At 42.1% G+C, this 20,474-nt stretch overlaps 1 protein-coding gene across 1 annotated transcript; it reads right to left on the reverse strand.

The window, feature by feature from the left end:
• Positions 1–392: 392 nt before the first annotated feature.
• PTGER2 (prostaglandin E receptor 2) lies at positions 393–12,761 on the reverse strand. Its single transcript, XM_079912762.1, has 2 exons — positions 11,904–12,761; positions 393–2,708 (listed from the first exon to the last, which is right to left on the reverse strand). Exons 1-2 carry the CDS (start codon positions 12,744–12,746, stop codon positions 2,487–2,489), a joined length of 1,065 nt encoding a protein of 354 aa, XP_079768888.1. The 5' UTR covers positions 12,747–12,761; the 3' UTR covers positions 393–2,486.
• Between the last annotated feature and the right edge of the window lie 7,713 nt (positions 12,762–20,474).

The raw sequence follows: 20,474 nt of genomic DNA on the forward strand, positions 1-20,474 counted from the left end.
TTTCCCAGTTTTCTCTTGGGAAAGATGACCTGGGGCCACAGTGAACCACCCAGGAAATTCGGCTTAGGATAGACTGCTTTGGCCCATCCCATTTCTGGACACCTAAAGTTAGGGCTGGCATTCTGAGTTGAACATCCACTATAGTTTCTTTCTCCCTTTTCATTCCACTCACTGTTAGGGGCAAAGAATAAAATCTAGGTCTTTTTTCATCACAATTCAGTTCTCTGATATACCAGGCTAAATTCTGTGTTTTTTATTTTACTTGAAAATGAGTCAGTAAACTTAAACAGGTACGTCTGATGTGACGTGATTTTTAAAAATATTTTAAAAAATATTTACATATCCAATATCAGTAATTTTTTCTATTACCTTGAAATTTCCATTAATAGTAAGCAGTTTACTATTACATAGGACTTTAACTATCAATTCCTTCTATGTAAATATCAGTGCAGATGAAATAACAGGATTTAGTCATTTAACACAGTGCAAGGAACAGGAGTATACTAGGAATCAAAGTGCTGGAAATCTATCAGTTCTTAATGACTTAAACTCATTTTCACAGAGTGAAAATTTTGTTCCCAGTAGTGATATTATGTCCAAGTTTGTGTTTTTAAGTTCTCAGGCATTATTCGAGAATTTTGGGGGGTGGTGAGGTACGGTGAATGATTGTATTTAACATTTTCATTTGGAGGGGAAAAAAGTCATCTGATAAAGGAAATTAATCTTCCAGATTCAAAGTAACTTTAGAATTTTATGTTTAGGAATTACCCATGAGGCTAGTTAATCCTATTTAGAACAATTTCTTAACTCTAGAATACTTGGTGGACAGGGAAGATTTATTTAAATGTCCAGATTTTAGCTAAGTTAAACTTTGCCTGGTTTGTTTAAATTAGTAGGAAAGCAAACCATTCATTTATTCTTTTTAAAATAAGGGATGATTTGACATAGATTGTGTCAAAATACACTGATTTCTAGATAGGTCTGGAATCACTCCTAAGTGATCATCTAGTCTGATAACTACTTATAGGAAATAGTTTTGCGTAAGCAACTCAATGAGACTAACATTCTTTTTTGGTTTTTTATTACAACTATTTTGTAATAACACTCACTGCAAAAAAATAAGGTGTCCACTATTTCAAAGATCATGCTATAAGGGAAAAAAAATCCTCTAATACCAAGTACTGTTTGAATATTTCAAACTCTAATCTGTAATACAACCACACTTTAAAAACCTGCCAAATTAAATGAAAATTTTCCACTTTTATCTCATTTTAAAAATTATTATATCTACACTAATTATAAATTGTTGTTTGGGGGGAATTCATCACATACTATCCCATTTTCAATTTTTTGTTTTATAGTTTATTTTTGTAACATTTCAGATGAGTTTACACTGTAAATAAGATATGATTAAACAGTGCAAATTCACTGAAATATCTTATGCCGAGTTTACATAATGCCAAACGTTTAGATTTAGAAATATATTAAGATATGACTCACTGTTACATGATTTCCTATTAAGTATGAGTCAAGCCATATTTCCCAGATGAATTTTGCTACAATACAACCATCCTATAAAGTAGATGTTAGTTATGTCCTCAACATCAGCATTAAAAGAGTTCCAGTGTTTCTGAAGAACTGACCAGATTTTTCCGTTTTTGATCCTAATATTTGGCTTCAGACATAGCCACGTATACGATTCCCTGGAAATAGAATGAAGAGTATTAATCAGAATTACCTCTCTTAATAGTCTACTATTTATTGTTGAGAAGAAAATTCCCAGCCTTTTTGGTCACTATTAGCACGGCAGACGTTATAAAATAAATAACCTGACACTGACACACAGCTTCTTGTGGATGGTGAAAAAGCTGACATTAACGAGCAGAGCCTACTCAGTAATACTGAGTTATACTGTTGTAAAAAGAGAGCACTCCCACATACACAAACATACAGTACAAAGTACCTATGGTTTTCAGATTCATTGTCCAAAGAAAGGACGATCACAAGACACCGGGCTTGGTTGCTTGCACATATCCACTCCCTAGAGAATACGTGAGAAGTTTTATCTGGTCTGACTGTACACTTTATGTTTACAATGGTACTAGCCTAGAAGATTAAAATAGAAAACACAGTAACTATTTAGGGTTTTAAACAAATTACAAAACTACATGGTTTCTCATTCAACAGGAAAGCTTAAATCGAAAGGCACTGGATCTTAAGTGCAATTGGTTGTTCCTCTAAAGGCCATGGAACGTGCTCTTTGACGGTAGGTTTTATAGAGCCTTCTGATACCTTCCACGAAGTGCCTTATCAGCACGTCTGTAGCCCAAACCACTGTTGAAATGTTTGTTTGCTCTGTTTTATTAGGGTAGCTTCATTGTATTTATAAACTAACTTTTCTCCATTTCTCCAAAGAACCATTTCAAAATGATCTTCCAGATGCTGGCTCACTAAGCACTTCTTAACTACCATCCTCAAAGGTCAACCTATTTATGGGCATTTGACTGTGCAGAACAGGAAGTTTGTGTTGCATCTTGTGTTCTTAATGAAACCCGACAACAGAGGACTGAACGCATTAGTCTCAGAACAGGAGGCCTCAGGATGGCAAAGACCCAAGGGTCAATTATTGAATTAATTGATAAAAATCTAAGAGCTTGGAGGTCCCACTTTTCTTTCCGGGAAGAGGTTTCATTCATATATGCAAAAATCTGTAAGAAGCAAAAGGGGAAAAGAATGTTAGTTTTACATTGTAGCAGTGGACAGGCTTAGACCATATGCAATTTCTTAAGACTGAAAAGCAAAACGTGTTTTGTGTGTGGTCGTAGTGGTGAGAGAGAGGTAGCAAAATCTCACTCCTCTCGCACATGTTTATGCCTTACAGACACTCTGAAACATAAGTATTATCTCTGACAGATGAGGAAGTGAGTTAATAACAACATGTTGCATTTACTTCCAAAAACTGAATCTGGCTTCATTACGACAATTCAGTGAGAGGGCACACAACAGAGCCTGTGTTCTGGCCGTTGGGCTGCCTGGGTTTGAATCCTGGCTCCACAGATAGCTTTGGGACCATAAGTAAGAAAACTAACCTCTTTGTGCCTTCATTTCTGCATCTTTAAAATGGGTGATAACGATAACAATACCTATTCTTGGGGTTGTTGGCAGGATGAGAGGAAATCATCCGGGTCAGCTACTGAAAACTGCTCACTTAATAAGTGTCCCCCCAACGTTAGTCTTTATCACCTCCATTTTACCAGTGAGGACACCACGGTGCAGAGAAGGTGAGGGTCTTGCCCAAGTTCCCAGGGCTGGTTAGTGGCCGACTCAGGACACAAATTCCAAGTCCCTTGACACCAGAGCAGTGCTCACTGTGTGCTACATCCAGGTTGCCTATGTTAGACCAAAGGTCTTCAGAACAAAGTCCTAAACACCGGAAAGCTGACACGTCTTTATGCATTGGCCACTGACACATCTTTACGCATTGGTCACTGACACATCTTTACGCATTGGCCAATGTCCTCAAAGCAGTATACCAGCTCTCATCCGATTTCTTAGATATTTAGGGAACAACACAACTTTTTGGTCAGATTGCAGAGAATGGACCAGTACATGCTTGATAAAGATCAAACATTTCCACATGGCTTACAGAAAAGAGAGAAACATGTAAATCACACCTAGTCGTTTGAAACCAGTTGTTTATAGAGCTCCTGGGACTTTCTTACCAAAGGCAGCTGGTGAGTTAGAGAGCTATTCCTTCTTTCCTCCACTCTCCCTTGCCAGAAGAAGGAATGGTTTGTTTCCTTTTCCCCCCACTACTTACTCTGCAGGCATCTGGCAACTGGATATACAAAGCAAATTGCAGGGAGGGAGAAGAGTAGTCATCTTCGGGTTGCTTATGTTAGGACAGTATCAGGAAGGTTTGGCAGCCATAGGTGTTTATGCCAGAGAATCTTGGCTTAAGGGAATGGAGAAAAGACTTGGCAGATGAGTAAAGAAAAAAAAGAAAGAAAGAACTGATGGTGGATGTCCCTGAGTATACAGAGAAGAGGAAAGTTAGGTGGGGATATGCAAGGGAGCAATACTTTTCTTGTCAGCTAAACTATTTTGAATGAGAAATTGATAGTACTTATATGGTGTATTTAAGGAGCGATTTTGAAGTTTAGGAATTCAGGATAACAGTGTACATAAACCCGATAGATTAAAATATATTAGTCACCACACACACACACACACACACACACACACACAAACTGAGCATTCTGTTGTAGAAAAAGTCTGTAGCTGAGTTTAGATCTAATTTTGCCAAAGAATATAATACTGGATTGTCTAGTGGGCCATGTAGAGAGGGCTCAGCCTCTAGTGTCATGGGTCACACATGAAGATGAGTCAGGTTTTCTGTGGCAAGTAACCCAAACCATAGTTCCTGATCTCTTTAGAGTGTGACAGACCAATGAGAAGTGAAAAATGGTTTTAGAGGATGAAGCAATTCTGTACTATTTGTTTCCTTTCCTTTTCATCCACTATGCTGAGTAATTTTTAGAAATGCTTACAATTTGCATTTTAGGAGCTGGCCAATATGTTGTAGAAGATAATTTCCTCTTTTATGCTTGGAAAAGAGACATACTTCAGAGAACCTTGAAGTTCTTGATGTAAGTTTTGTCTTCTCCTACCTCTCCATTTTTTTTCCTTCCGTTCTTGGCTTTTGCCTAGAGTTCACCATTTTCAATCTTGTGGACCCTGGGTTTTTTCTTTTTAATTTAAATTATACATAGAATAGAATTTACCATTTTAACCATTTTCAAGTATCATTAAGTACATTCACATTGTTGTGCAACTGTACTGTTTGTATTTTTATTTTCTGTATATTGTGATGTTTTGACATCATAAAAACTTTCTGGCTGGGGAGAGACTGCCCCTTCCAGGGCTAGCCAATGCTTAGAGATAGCCAAGGGCTTACCCAGAAGCAATCGCTTGATATGCAAACTAACCAATGCAGAGCTCCGCTGTGTGGCCCTTTACCCCATGGAGGCAGCTTTCATCATTCCAAGGCCTGGTACGGGGCGACTAGGGGCTACTCGTATAGCTTAGAGCCTGTCGAAATGCTTCAAAATAGCCAGTCCCAAACTGTTTCCCCTACTCTGCCTTGTCCTTCCCTCAGAAACTCCAGTAAAGTCCGTGGCACAGGCTCTCCCCAGCTCCTGCTTCTTTTTCCTCCTGACCTGCACTGGTACTTCCTCATGTGGCCCTGCACGTTACGCAGTGCTTCCTGTTTTTGACCTGTGAGTTTGATAAACTGTTTCCTGGAGCATCTCCTGTCTCCTCTTGTGGCTGCACTTGACTGACCATCATATAAAAAGAACGGGGAACAGCAACCATCACCACCATCCATCTCCAGAACGTTTTACAACTTTCTAAACTGAAACTCTGTACCCATTAAACACTAACTCCTCATTCCCTCTCCCTCCAGCTGATCCTGGATTTTAATTAAAGGCTGACACAATGGATAGAAGTCAATTAATTAATAATGTTTCGGTGATATTCTGGACTTCAGCTTCAGAGGCTGGTAGAATTTATACATGCTTTTGCACATACTACAAGTAAATCTGCTATGAGAAAAATACCAAGGACTAATGTAAACCAGCCTAGTGAGTTTTAATTCCTTAGGACAGACTCTCTCTATAGGGCTTTGCTAAGAATACAAGCTTGTTGTGATACCTGGAAAGCGGCACAGAGGAAAATTAGTATTCTGTTGTCTTCCATAGAATCCTTGCCACCTCCATGGAAAACTTTATCTTGGCACTGACCTGGCACCGTTTCTTTCAGCTACTTTCCTACCTTTAATGTGACTACATAGTGGGTTCAGAATTTTAGAGTAAATGAGAAATGTATTTGGCTGTGCACTGAAATCCCCTGTGGATAATTAAAAATATTCTGATGGAAAAAAAATTTTAAAGAAAGAAAGAAAACTACTCTGATAGCTTGCTCCCTCTCTCAGAGACTCTGATTTAATTAGCCTGGGCTGTAACCCAGGTGTCAGGGCTTTTAAAGCCCCCCAGGTGATCCTAATATGCAGGCAAAGTTGAGACCCACTGCTTTAGACCCTTACCCCAAAATTGAAATAGTTTAAAATGATTCATTTATCACACTTAAAAACAAAAGACCCACTTAGGCCTGGCCAATCAAACAAATGACACGGAGCTTCCAGAATTCAGTTCCTGGTCATTAATATCAAATGATTTTCCTTTGGAAACGGAATCCTATGGAAAGAGTAGCTAATATTTACTGAACACCTGTATGCCAGGCATGGTGCTAAGCAATTTGTGTCTTGTTGTGTTTAATCTTTATACAAATCTGTAAAGTGTTATTACTCCCATTTTAGTAAGGAGGAGATCAAGGCTCAGACAATTAGTTGTCCTGTCCCAAATCACACCGCAGGTAAGTAGGGGAGCCATGCAATTATAGTAGCAGGACCCAGACTTGCCTCTTAGCCACTACACACTCTGCCACCATCTATATAAAAAGCCTCTGACGTAAAGTCTCACATGAAATTCACCACTGACTGATTATGGGTTTGTAGGAGACTTTTTTCCAAATGTGTCACAAAGATTTATGGGTATTATTTCTCCTGTTTATAGATTTTAAAACCATGGCTATATCTAAGTAGCTACTTGGTTTTCTTTGGGTCTTTTCTTTCTTCCACGCTTTCCACAGCTAGATGGCAGGCAGAGATGTTCACCTTGACCAAGGGTGTAGACATAACGCACCACTTCTCTTTAGGGAAAAGGACCATAGTTCTTGCTGTCTAAATTTTTAAAAATCAGTGTAATTATGTCATTATTTACAACCACAATTTCATAATATCAAATGGCAAAGGAAAAGGTGTCAAGTGAAGACACTCATATGGAAGAACTTTCTCTTAAAAGGTAAGGTGTGTTAAAACTCTTTCAACAATCCCCAAACACATCATTGATGATGTATGAATAATAAAGGGCCTTCCAGTAGTACATGGATATTAACTCAAAATATCACCAGACAAAGTTTGTTTTGGTTATGCATAGAGATTTCTGAATTTCTCTTTCATCCCTACTAGAATTGTGATACTGTGTATGTATGTAATTGACAAATCTCAAATCAGTTTTACAACCCCCATTCATGTTACATTTTACATAAAGAGTACCAGGAATGAATGGGAAACTCCAGTACTCTTTACTTGAGTTTGCTCTGTATTTCAAAGATCAGATTTCCACTAATCAGAGTAACCTAGAAATTATAGCCCTAAAGAATTTCTAAAGATGAAGACATTTTAGAATGAGTCAATGGTTCACTCTTGAAATTTTAGAACTGAATAAAATGCATAAGCACTTTATCCTAATGACATGGGGAAAACAGTTTAAAATGACCAGAAGTTATTCACAATTATTAGTAAAGTAGTGAGAAAATGGCTAGATATGGGTTGGAAATTAAAAGACAAACAGTATCTGAGTCGAGAATGGAGGTCTGATATATTTCCTGTGTCCTGTTTCATTTCAGGAAGAAAGTTTCTATTTATCACTGTGAAATGATGACAATATCTGATTAACATGAGGAATGTATTAATTTACGCAATATTCCTTTAGTGCATAAACAGTTTGGAATATGTTGTTGGTCCTACGCATGACTTTATATTGGATCGCCAAAATAATGCTTTTTTAAAAAAATCAGTTATATCTTATGTGTACCAACAGAAAATTTTATGTGAGGGGTAATCTGATTATTTCTTAATTTAGACCCGCATTTACACTAGCCGATCTCCTAAAATCTCAGACTCAGCCTTTTAATGCATAGGTCAGTGCAGAAGAAAAAAGAAACTGTACCCTTGGCCCCAGCTCAGGCTCCTCGATCTGATAAGGAGAAAAAGGTCTTTGCCATTGTATTTTTAAAGCTAAAAGTTGAAATTAAGAGACAAAGTGGGCAAGATATTTATAACATCTTCACAATTCTCTTATAAATCTTGGATTAATCTTCTCATATGTTACCCCTGAAATGAGTACTTTCCGACAGTATTGTGATTAAAAGCACAGGCTCTGCGCTTAAGCTGCCTGGCTTTGAATCCTGGCTCCAGCACTCACTCACTAGCTGCGGGACCCAGGGTAAGTTATTTGCCTCATTTCTAAAATGGGAGTAAAAATGCTACCTATTTGACAGATTGTTGTGAAGATAATGGATTGAAGTATGTAAAAAATTAGCACTCAAAAATGTTAGCCATTCAGGACAGGAATAAAGACGCAAACATGGAGAACGGACTTCAGGACACGGGGAGGGGGAAGGGTAAGCTGGGACAAAGTGAGACAGTGGCATGGACATATATATACACTACCAAATGTAAAATAGATAGCTAGTGGGAAGCAGCCGCATAGCACAGGGAGATCAGCTCGGTGCTTTGTGACCACCTAGAGGGGTGGGATAGTGAGAGTGGGAGGGAGACGCAAGAGGGAGGAGATATGGGGATATATGTATATGTATAGCTGATTCATTTTGTTATAAAGCAGAAACTAACACACCATTGTAAAGCAATTATACTCCAATAAAGATGTTTAAAAAAAAATGTTAGCCATTTTGATGTTGATAATAATGACATTTGAAGTTGAACTTGACTTCATTACAGCGTGCTGGGCATTTAATATTTTGAGTTTCAATTCCCAAACTTTGAAAGTCCTATGCTGGCATTCTTGGAGGAAGCAGTAATTGTAACCTGCCCACACCTTGGGACAATGGCTGACATTCCTTAGCAGGTTTCCTCAATTCCCCACTCCCCTCTTCTCATTCCTGGAGTGATTAGGCTGTTGTCCCACTGGGTACACAGCTGTGAGCTCTCCTTGCTGGGCCGGTGGCATGGCCCACTTTGAGGGCCACAGAAAGCAGTTCTGTTATCCCGAGTTAGAAGGAGGCAGAGACAGGGTAGATTACTAGTATTTTCTGGGACACAGGAAGAAAATTAGTTGGAATAGTTCATTATTTTACATTGATACATTTTGCCTCGATAATATTTTAGATATACTGGGTTAAATAAAATCTACTAATAATTAATTTCAATTGTTTCTTTTTACTTTTTGTATGTGGCTACAAGAAAATTTGAAATTCTTTATGTGGCTTGCATTTGTGGTTCATGCTGTATTTCTATTGGGCTGCGTGTGCTATTATAGAAGAACAGGAGAATTTCTGAAGGCAACCAGAAGCTCTTGCCTTTTCTATCAGAGCCCGGGTTAGGATATGTGGAAATGATTCCTGCCTTGGGCGGGAGATTGGTGTAGGCCATTTCTGACCACAATTTTAGTGTGGGCCAAGTAGAATAAAAGGACATGGGGGAAAAGCACCCCCCAGGGACACATGCCAAGCATTCTGAAATAGCAGAATGTAATGCACCATTCAGTAGCTTTGAGATTTGAATTGTCAGATAAGCCTTCCAAGAAGTAACTAAATTCTGGATAGTGTAGCATTTCATAATGCTTAAAGTGCCGTGTAAATGAAAGATACTGACAAGTATCAATAATCTAGTGATAAAATAAAATTAGTCAATGGTCAAAGTAAATTTCCCTATTGAGAGATGACTTGGTACTTCCCATTTAGGGTACAGTTCAAATATCTGTTTTGCACCTACTGGGTTATCTGTAGTTCATCTGGAAAATGTGTCATGTTAGCCCCAAGGCAAGAAGTCAGCGTAGCCCACTTTCTAGATTACATTAACACTAGGCATTTTTCCCACTCTTTGTCTGGGACTCTTTGCCATGCATACACGCAGAAGAGACCCTAGATAATATTTGCTGATACTGTCAATGCCAAGAAGTGGCTTGAAGGAGCTAAGCCTCCTCATAATCTACATCTGGCCCCCCAAAGCCATAAACAGGCACTCAGATAAAAACTCAGCTTCAAAGCAAACTTCCTACGTCCCCACCCTTTCTAACCAGACTTCTAGTTCTTCCATTTGGCAACTCCGGAGTTGCCCCTGGCTTAATAGTAAAGGAAACGAGTGTGTGTGTTTGCGTGTGTGTATCTGAAAATCAACATATGGCAATGATGGAATTCTCATGGCAAAAGGCAAATTTACTTGAAAACTGGGGAATCTATCGAAAATCAACTGCCTTTATTTAAAAAAATACAGTTTATGCTGCGGGTCAGTCATGATCAAGGGGGAGACCTTTTCCTCCTGCTCTCCTCCTCAAAGGGAATAACAATCCTTTTCACAAGTGTGTGGTCACCTCTGAGCCTGTTCCCAAGCTATTTTAAGTAGCTGAGAGTGGAAGGTATTTTTATACGTACACACTCACAAATGATAGATAAAACTCTAAGGACTGACATCCTGATTCCCACCAGTCCAAAACAGGTACCCCCCCAATTCAGAAATGGTTTATGTCTCTCATGTTAAATTCTAAGTTGTTTAGTGGAACTTGAAATGCTTTCTCTCACAGATACATGTATGTTCTGCATCCTAGTCCCAACGCCAAAAAGTTAATTTAGCTCCTAATGTAGTTCTACCAGTTCTACCAGTAAAACAAAACAAACTTGTGGAAGCCATGTTGGTTTCTACCTCACAGCATTTCTGTTGCAAACTCCCCAGCTCAGGGTGAATGGGAGATGCAGCCTCCCACATCCTACTTCATTTTATAAAAGGGCATCTTTTACGTACTCCATCTCATTCCTCTCAAAGTGTAACTTATTGATTCAGAGCAGCTTCTACCCTGACAGAAGATGGGGCAGAAGTGTGAAGACAGTGGGGACCAGGCAGGAGAGAACATAGGTAAGAAAGGGAGTTAATTTGTGTATGTGGGAGGGTCATATCTAGGCTTTTAGGATCCTGTGTCCTCTCCCACCCCTATGGATGAGTTTATGAAGATAATCTAAAGCAGTGAGGGAGGCGGGAAGTAGGATAAAGTGACTTCTACAGGTCACACTGACCAATGGCAGCATCATTTATCTTTTTCTTTTCTCCAAGACTGTGTCCGGTGAGAGTCACTGCCAACTGTTTATTCCCCGTAGGGTCAGTCTTGTGCTTCTGAAGATTAGGAAGCGGAGCTGCTAAAACTGAGCTCTCATTTCTCTGTAAGAGGCCAGCACATGCTCGGATACATCCCAGGCTCTGCTACCCACATTACACCTTAGGAGGCTCAAACTCACAGCATCATGGAACTAACCACTGATGTTGCCCCCAACCAGGGCAGCACCCAGCCCAGAACCTAGGCAAGGGGTTCCTCCAAGCAAGCAGCCTTTCCTCTAATTATCATTATGAACATATGAATTTTCATGGCAACAAAGAGTTATACTCCCAATATGTAGTTTGGGAAATCTGTAAGCTAGGTTTTGTTGAACTTTTAAGACAATGAATGCTCTGGACTTCTGGCAACATGGACCCTTCTCACCTGGGACCATTCTCAATGGAAGGCTATGGGTTGAGTATTACATTTTGCTCTGGGAGAAACAGAAGGCAGAGCCTGGAGGACTAGCACCAGTGGATGAGGGGCACTGGGAGGCGAACTACAGCTCAGGCAAGTCAGGTTGTAACTGACAACTACCCAAAGGTGGAAGTGGCTGCTTCTTCGTCAGGAACTAAGCCAGACTGGCCTTGTACAGTGGCTTCGGGCTCTAGGGTGTCAGTCTGCGCTGGCTTAGTGGAGAGCCAGGACTCCCTTTCAGGGGGACTGTGTTGGTAAATGAGAAGCAGTAGCATAGAGATGCCCGTTTGCTGGGGTTAGGGAAGTAGGAAGTGGGGCAAAGGTGAGAAGTGAGAGGGGAAGGCTATAGACCCTTTACAAATGAGGCCATAATTTTACAAGTTGAAAATGTGTGTGGTGGTGGAAAGGGTGGGAGTAAGAGGGGAGAGTGTGAGAAGGCTGCCCGGTTCCTCTGTGGAAATGAAGGGAGCGACTCACCGTGAAAGGCAAGGAGCAGACGGCGAAGGTGATGGTCATGATAGCCAGGAGAATGAGATGGTCCGTCTCCTCCGCCATGGATACCCTTTCCCCTTTCCTGTGGCTGCCAGGGCCGCCCCGGCTGCTGCCCAAGGAGGGTCCGGAGCGGCTTCTCCTGCCCCGGCGATGCATGTGGATGAGGTTGAGGATGACACTGAAGTTGCAGGCGAGCACTGCGATGATGAGCAGTAGCAGCAAGGTGGCGTAAAGCCGCAGGTACGTGGTCTGCTCATGCCCGATGAAGCACCACGTCCCAGGGCAGTACTGGGCGTACTGCCGGTGGTCCAGCAGCGGCAGGGAGCAAAAGAGCAGGGAGACTGTGTAGATGGCGGGCAGCACAGCCAGGCCACCACGGCACGTGACCCAGCGCTGGTAGAAGTAGGGGTGTCCGATGGCTAGGTAGCGCTCCAGGGCCATGGCGAAGAGCATGAGCATGGTGGCCAGGCTGAAGAAGGTCATGGAGAAGGCAAAGTAGGTGCACACGCGCCTCTGGGGCTCCAGGGCCACCAGGGTCTGGTTCCGCGCATACGAAGCCAGCACCACAGGGCTGATGAGGCAGGTCCCGAGCAGATCGGTGAACACCAACTCTGTCACCAGCACGTGGAACAGCGAGATGGAGTTCCCGCGGCCGGCGCTGCGCCCCGAGTCCCCCAGCCAGCGGCGCACCAGCAGCGCCAGCGCGATGAGGTTCCCCAGCACCCCGGCCGAGAACATCACGGAGCTGATGGCTGGGCTTTCGCCGGAGGGGAGCCACTGTCGAGTATCGCAGTTCTCTGGCCAGGAGTCATTGGAGGTATTGCCCATGGTGGGGCGCCGGAAGAAGAGATGCGTCCTCCTCTCCCGCCGGCCTGCACCTGGCTGGAGGAGGGTCTGAGAGCCGGAGTGCTCCGAGACACCCAGGGAAAGGGGAGGGACCGAAATCCAGAGCCCCCTGCCGGCCCCCAGTGCGCATAGAGGGCGGGCTCTGCCCGGGTCTCCCAAGGCTCGCGGAGAAGCCGCTCTGCTGCCGCATCCATGCGGCGCTCAACTCTCCTGGGCCGGCTCGCGCCCAGGGAGCCGCCGCCGCCGCCGCCGCCGCTTCCACGTCTCCCGGGGGTGGCGGCTGTCCCAGAGCGAGAGCCCGCGAGCCGCCGGGAGGTGGGCGCGTCACACTGCAAGTCTCTCCGGAGCGCGGGGGCGGAGTGCGCGCTGGGCGAGGCGAGAGGGTGGACGGTGGGAGCAGCGGTCCTCGTTCTCCGCTGCTCGGCTTGCTGGATGTCCGCAGGCTGCCTGACCACCGCTGGGAAGAGTTTAGCCCTGGTAGAGGGCTGGGAGGGAGTGCGGGGCACTGGCGGGGTCTGCGCAGGATTTACAGAAGGCGGGCAACGCCGGGGAGAGCTAAGCGACTCACTAAACAGTAGAGAAGTTAGGAGGACCCAGTTCCGTGAGACGTGAAAAAGAAGGGAACAACAGACACCAAAGACGGCTTGCAGTAAGACCGATATGTTCTTTTTCTTTTCTTTTTAAAAGCATTTTCAGGAAAACACACCAAGAAGGCGGGTCCAGAGTTAGGAGGAAGTGAAAAGCAAGCCTGTGCATTCAAGGAACCAAAACACGCTCACACCAAGCTGCCTGTTGCACTGTCGTTTTGATTCGGTTCCCAGCATTTCGCCTTTTCTTATGTCAACACCATAACAGATAACCACTTGTTTAAAAAACCATTAAAAAAAAAAGAAATGTTCCTTGTGATTGTGTAGAATTGTGTTTGTGGGCACAGCTTGAAACCACTGCACATTGTTCTCTACTCTAGCTCAGCCGCCAAAGAAAATGTTCAGCCATACATGTTTTTCATGTTCAGTTAACCGTTCAGGACCCATCTGGAAAGAACCGTTCCTGGTAAAGTTGAATTGGTAAGTGGCCAGTTTCAGAGACTGGAGCTGACAAAAATGGTTTCTTACTACCCATTGTCACATATGCAGAGTCATGAAAATGGGCTGATGTTTAAAACAAAAAACCCAGTTTGACAGACAACATGGGTACTTATATTTTGTAAGGAAGGTCATACTCACTTGGGGAAGGATCTGCAAAGGGAACTGGAAAGGGGGTGTGGGAAGTCATCCTCTGAGAGGATTGCCTTCAGAAGGGATTGCCTGCTGAAGAGCACCCCTTCCTGCAGCCTGCTTGCAGTCTACGACTATTTTAGCTCACTTTGATGATTCTGGCTTGGGAATTAGGTTGGGGATGGGATTCCCAACAGCGCAAGCTCACAGGGGGTTTATTTTCCTCATGTAAGAATGTCAGTGGTGGCAGGCTGGTGTACCTCCAGGACTCGTTCCTCCGGCCTGCCATTCCAAGCATGCTGGCTTTCTGTCTACATTCTGTTCCCCACTGGTCAGCAGGATTCAACCAGAGAAACAGAACCACCTCATCACAGAAGTTCTATTGGACAGGGCTGCTTTGGACCTTACATGTTGGAGGGAGAAGGTGGGGGAGTCTATGCAAGGCTGTTTGCTGTCTCTGGTTCTAGTGTTGAACCTGAAATCACCATAGATCAGCCAGAGGCAGTCAGGATAGAAAGCTGGACATGATGAGAGCAAGAACAGACTTAAAACTTGTGGGGACAAACTGGAATTCACGAACAACTGTAATCTTCAAAGACAGACTGCACCTGCGTGTGTCTCTCATTACTTCCAACTTTGATGATGCAGATATACTGCAGGAGAAGCTGGCACCCTTCATGGGTCTGCACATGCACTTGGCTTAGGACCTGGAGGAGCTGAAGATCTGGCAGGAGCTGGGTGCTGCCTCATGCCAGCAAGGGGAGCCAGCAGATCAGCTACAATGTGCTAGAGTTACCACCACACCTGGAGCCCTGCACAGTCCTTCAGAGCGTGAAAACCATGGCCACTGCCTCACTGTTGCCTTCCAGAGCTCATGCAACACTGAAACCATGCAAGATTCTGGAAGATAAATCCTGCTTAGCTGAGTTGACATACTACAAAGTCACCACACTGCCCCGTAGGTCCAGGAGTCAAGTCGGTTGAATATGCTTCAGCCTAGAAATAGTGTTATAGAAATATACTGCCTCAAGGAGACATAATCTGACAAGTACACAAAGATGTTACACATACACAGAGAAAGCAGAAATAATGTTCATCATTGCAAGAATCTAGAACTAAATGTCCTACCATTGAGGACTGGTTTAATAAATTTTGGTACACCTATATAACACAGTATACAGTCATTAAAAAGGAAGATGTGTATCTGTATTTACTGATAATGATCTCTACCACTTGAGTTAAAAGTATGTATATTATTCCATTCATAAATAAAATTATATGCATAAGTATTTGCACAGAGCAGCATCTGGAAGGATGTTCAGCAAAATATTAATGGTAATTTCTCTGGTAGTACTTTATTCTTTATGTCTTTCTGTCTTGGTGGATTTTTCTACAAGTATGTATTATCTTTATATCAGGAAATGCAAGGAAGCTGCTTTTTACTTGGAAAAAAAATTAATCATTGGAGGACTCTTTTCTACTTGGTAGAAGGCAGGGGGTTAAATGCTAATGTTTTCAGTTCTCTTCCAGTTCTACTCCTTAATGAGCGGGAAAGTCTTGTTGGTTTCTTGAGACTGATCAAGAAGACTGGAGATGCTATCCTTACAGTTTTCACAAGGCTTTTGTAACTGTCCTTATTTGAAGATCGGAAATCATCACACATTAGGCACCCTTTCTAATGAGATGGTGCCCTGCCCCACTTGAAGTGATTTGCTTGGACAACAGACTCTTGGTATGTGTTAGCGTTGTTGCTTAACTCAGTTCTGACACTATCATCACCAGGCGGTAAAAGTGGTAGCAAAAAGTCAACCAAAGGGTCAAAAACAAACAGAAAAAGCAGTCAATAGAAACCAACTACAAAGTTTGTTCACAACACTACAGGAAATTGTGAGTGGGCAGGTAGAGAATCTTGGTAAAGAAGTGGAAACTATAAAAAAGAACTAAATGGAAATTCTAAAACTAAAACTTCCAGCAGCTTGCAGTTGGCATAATAAAGAGTGAACTTGAAGACTAAAATCACATCTGGTCACCTTTCTTTTCATGTCATCATGACTTTTGTGCTCCTGGGAAATATTCTCACTTTTTCCATACCACATAAGGCTTAGAGAACTCTCGTTTCCTGCTGCTTGCCCTGTTTCTACCCAAGAAGTGAAACATGGGTTTCCTATGCTCTCAGATCCCTCAAACCTCCCTGAGATTTGGGGGTACAGAGCAACCTTATCTAGGAAACCCCTGTGTTAACATCTAAGCTCTCCCAGTTCTCTTAAACTTCACCGTCCCTCCTTCACAGACTGTGGAACTACTGGGGGAGAAGTGGTGAAACTTTGCTCTTCCTTATCTCCTCTGATCTGATCTTATCATTCAAAAGTCATAAGCTAAGAATTGATGCCTGTGTCATCATCAGAAAGTCTACAAACAATAAATGCTGGAGAGGGTGTGGAGAAAAGGGAATGTAAATTGATACAGCAACTACAGAGAACAGTATGGAGGTTCCTTAAACTAAAAATAGAACTATCATATGATTCAGCAATCCCACTACTGGGCACATACCCTGAGAAAACCATAATTCAAAAAGAGTCATGTACCACAATGTTCATTGCAGCTCTATTTACAATAGGACATGGAAGCGACCTAAGTGTCCATCAACAGATGAATGGATAAAGAAGATGTAGCACATATATACAATGGAATATTACTCAGTCATAAAAGGAAATGAAATTGAGTTATTTGTAGTGAGGTGGATGGACATAAAGTCTTACAGAATGTAGTAAGTCAGAAAGAGAAAAACAAATACCATATGCTAACACATATATATGGAATCTAAAAAAAAAAAAAAGGTTCTGAAGAACCTAAGGGCAGGACAGGAATAAAGATGCAGACGTAGAGAATGGACTTGAGGACACGGGGAGGGGGAAGGGTAAGCTGGGACGAAGTGAGACAGTAGCATTGACATATACACTACCAAATGTAAAATAGATAGCTAGTGGGAAGCAGCCGCATAGCACAGGGAGATCAGCTCCGTGCTTTGTGACCACCTAAAGGGGTGGGATAGGGAGGGTGGGAGGGAGACACAAGAGGGAGGGGATATGGGAATATATGTATATGTATAGCTGATTCACATTAGCAGAAACTAACACACCATTGTAAAGCAATTATACTCCAATAAAGATGTTAAAAAAAGAATTGATGCCTATGTTCTGCTATATTGTCCTTTCTCTGAGGCAGTCAGCATAGAATGCCCTAGCTACTGCTAAAAGCAGGGAGAAAGGTCTGGAGTATCAGGAAGTACTGGGCAAAAACAAACAAACAAACAAGCAAAAACTCATAAGTTAATATGGTTCTCTTGTCCTCAGACAGGAAATAACAGAAAGGTAAACCCACAACACGGCTTATTAGCACAATGGCTTAGCTCAAAAGAGTAACTCCAATAATGCTAGGAAGGCAAATTACCTGTGATCCTAATTTCCTTTCTAAGATTGATAGAGGAAAAAGAGACTAATATAATCATGACATTCCCTTTCACCAGAAAGCTCTGTGTCTAAGAACAGAACCACCTGTAAGGTGGAAAAGCACATATAACACAAAAGTAAGGCTATGGTTATTCAATTTCTTTATATAAAGTAACAACTCATTATAGAAATTTTGGAAAAATAGAAGAAAAAAAGTCACCTCTGAGTGTATCCATCAAAAATGGCCACTCTTAATATTCTGTTGTGGGATTGGTTCAAGATGGCAGAGTAGAAGGACGTGCTCTCATTCCCTCTTGCGAGAACACCAGAATCACAACTAACTGCTGAACAATCATCGACAGGAAGACACTGGAACTCACCAAAAAGGATACCCCACAACCAAAGACAAAGAAGAAGCCACACTGAGATGGTAGGAGGGGCAATCACAATAAAATCAAATCCCGTAACTGCTGGGTGGGTGACTCACAGACTGGAGAACACTTATACCACAAAAGTCCACCTACTGGAGTAAAGGTTCTGAGCCCCACGTCAGGCTTCCCAACCTGGGGGTCTGGCAACGGGAGGAGGAATTCCTAGAGAATCAGACTTTGAAGGCTAGTGGTATTTGATTGCAGGACTTCCACAGGACTGGGGGAAACAGAGACTCCACTCTTGGTGGGCACACACAAAGTAGTGTGCGCATCGGGACCCAGAGGAAGGAGCAGAGACCCCATAAGAGACTGAATCAGACCTACTAGCTAGTGTTGGAGGTTCTCCTGCAGAGGCAGGGGGTGGCTATGTCTCACCGTGGCGACAAGGACACTGGCAGCAGAAGTTCTGGGAATTACTCCTTGGCGTGAGCCCTCCCAGAGTCCGCCATTAGCGCCACTAAAGAGCCCAGGTTGGCACCAGTGTTGGGTTGCCTCAGGCCAAAAAACCAACAGGGAGGGAACCCAGCACCACCCATAATCAGACAAGCAGATTAAAGATTTACTGAGCTCTGCCCTCCAGAGCAACAGTCAGCTCTATCTACCACAAGTTCTTCCCATCAGGAAACTTGCACAAGCCTCTTAGATAGCCTCATCCACCGGAGAGCAGACAGCAGAAGCAAGAACTACAATCCTGCAGGTTGCAGAACAAAAACCACATTCACAGAAAGACAAGATGACAAGGCAGAGGGCAATGTACCAGAGGAAGGAACAAGATAAAACCCCAGAAAAACAACTAAACGAAGTGGAGATAGGCAACCTTCCAGAAAAAGAATTCAGAATAATGATAGTGAAGATGATCCAGGACCCTGGAAAAAGAATGGAGGCAAATATCAAGAAGATGCAAGAAATATTTAACAAAGGCTAGAAGAATTAAAGAACAAACAAACAGAAATGAACAATACAGTAACTGAAATGAAAACTACACTAGAAGGAATCAATAGCAGAATAACTGAGGCAGAAGAATGGATAAGTGACTTGGAAGACAAAATGGTGGGATTCACTGCTGTGGAACAGAATAAAGAATGAAAAGAAATGAAGACAGCCTAAGACCTCTGGGATAACACTAAACGCAACAACATTCACATTATAGGGGCCCCAGAAGGAGAAGAGAGAGAGAAAGGACCCGAGAAAATATTTGAAGAGATTATAGTCGAAAACTTCCCTAACATGGGAAAGGAAATAGCCACCCAAGTCCAGGAAGTGCAGAGGGTCCCATACAGGATAAACCCAAGGAGAAACACGCTGAGACACTTAGTAACCAAATTGGCAAAAATTAAAGACAAAAAAAAATTATTGAAAGCAGCAAGGGAAAAATGACAAATAACATACAAGGGAACTCCCATAAGGTTAACAGCTGATTTCTCAGCAGAAACTCTACAAGCCAGAAGGGAGTGGCATGATATACTTAAAGTGATGAAAGGGAAGAACCTACAACCAAGATTACTCTACCCAGCAAGGTTCTCATTCAGATCTGATGGAGAGATCAAAAGCTTTACAGACAAGCAAAAGCTAAGAGAATTCAGCACCACCAAACCAGCTCTACAACAAATGCTAAAGGAACTTCTCTAAGTGGGAAACACAAGAGAAGAAAAAGACCTACAAAAACAAACCCAAAACAATTAAGAAAATGGTCCTAGGAACATACATATCGATAATTACCTTAAACGGGAATGGATTAAATGCTCCAACCAAAAGACACAGGCTTGCTGCATGGATACAAAAACAAGACCCATCTATATGCTGTCTACAAGAGACCCACTTCAGACTGAAAGTGAGGGGATGGAAAAAGATATTCCATGCAAATGGAAATCAAAAGAAAGCTGGAGTAGCAATACTCATATCAGATAAAATAGGCTTTAAAATAAATAATGTTACAAGAGACAAGGAAGGACACTACAAAATGATCAAGGGATGAATCCCAGAAGAAGATATAACAATTATAAATATATATGCACTCAACATAGGAGCGCCTCAATACATAAGGCAACTGCTGACAGCTATAAAAGAGGAAATTGACAGTAACACAATAACAGTGGGGGACTTTAACACCTGACTTACACCAAGGGACATTTCATCCAAACAGAAAATTAATAAGGGAACACAAGCTTTAAATGACACTACAGACCAGATAGATTTAATTGATATGTATAGGACATTCCATCCAAAACCAACAGATTACAATTTCTTCTCAAGGGTGCATGGGAGATTCTCCAGGATAGATCACATCTTGGTCACAAATCAAGCCTCAGTAAATTTAAGAAAATTGAAATCATATCAAGCATCATTTCTGACCACAACACTATGAGATTAGAAATCAATTACAGAGAAAAAAATGTAAGAAACACAAACACATAGAGGCTAAACAATACATTACTCAATAAGCAAGAGATCACTGAAGAAATCAAAGAGGAAATTTAAAAATACCTACAGAAAAATGACAATGAAAACATGATGATCCAAAACCTATGGGATGCAGCAAAAGCAGTTCTAAGAGGAAAGTTTATAGCTATACAAGTCTACCTCAAGAAACAAGAAAAACCTCAAATAAACAAT

This window comes from Stenella coeruleoalba (assembly GCF_951394435.1).
Source record: "Stenella coeruleoalba genome assembly, chromosome: 2".
NCBI classification, from domain to species: domain Eukaryota; kingdom Metazoa; phylum Chordata; class Mammalia; order Artiodactyla; family Delphinidae; genus Stenella; species Stenella coeruleoalba.

Coding starts and splice junctions, on each gene's coding strand:
- PTGER2 (XM_079912762.1), bottom strand. CDS start 12,746: ATGGGCAATACCTCCAATGACTCCTGGCCAGAGAACTGCGATACTCGA. Junction 2,709..11,903: donor TCTGCTCCTTGCCTTTCACG/GTGAGTCGCTCC, acceptor TGCTTCTTACAG/ATTTTTGCATATATGAATGA.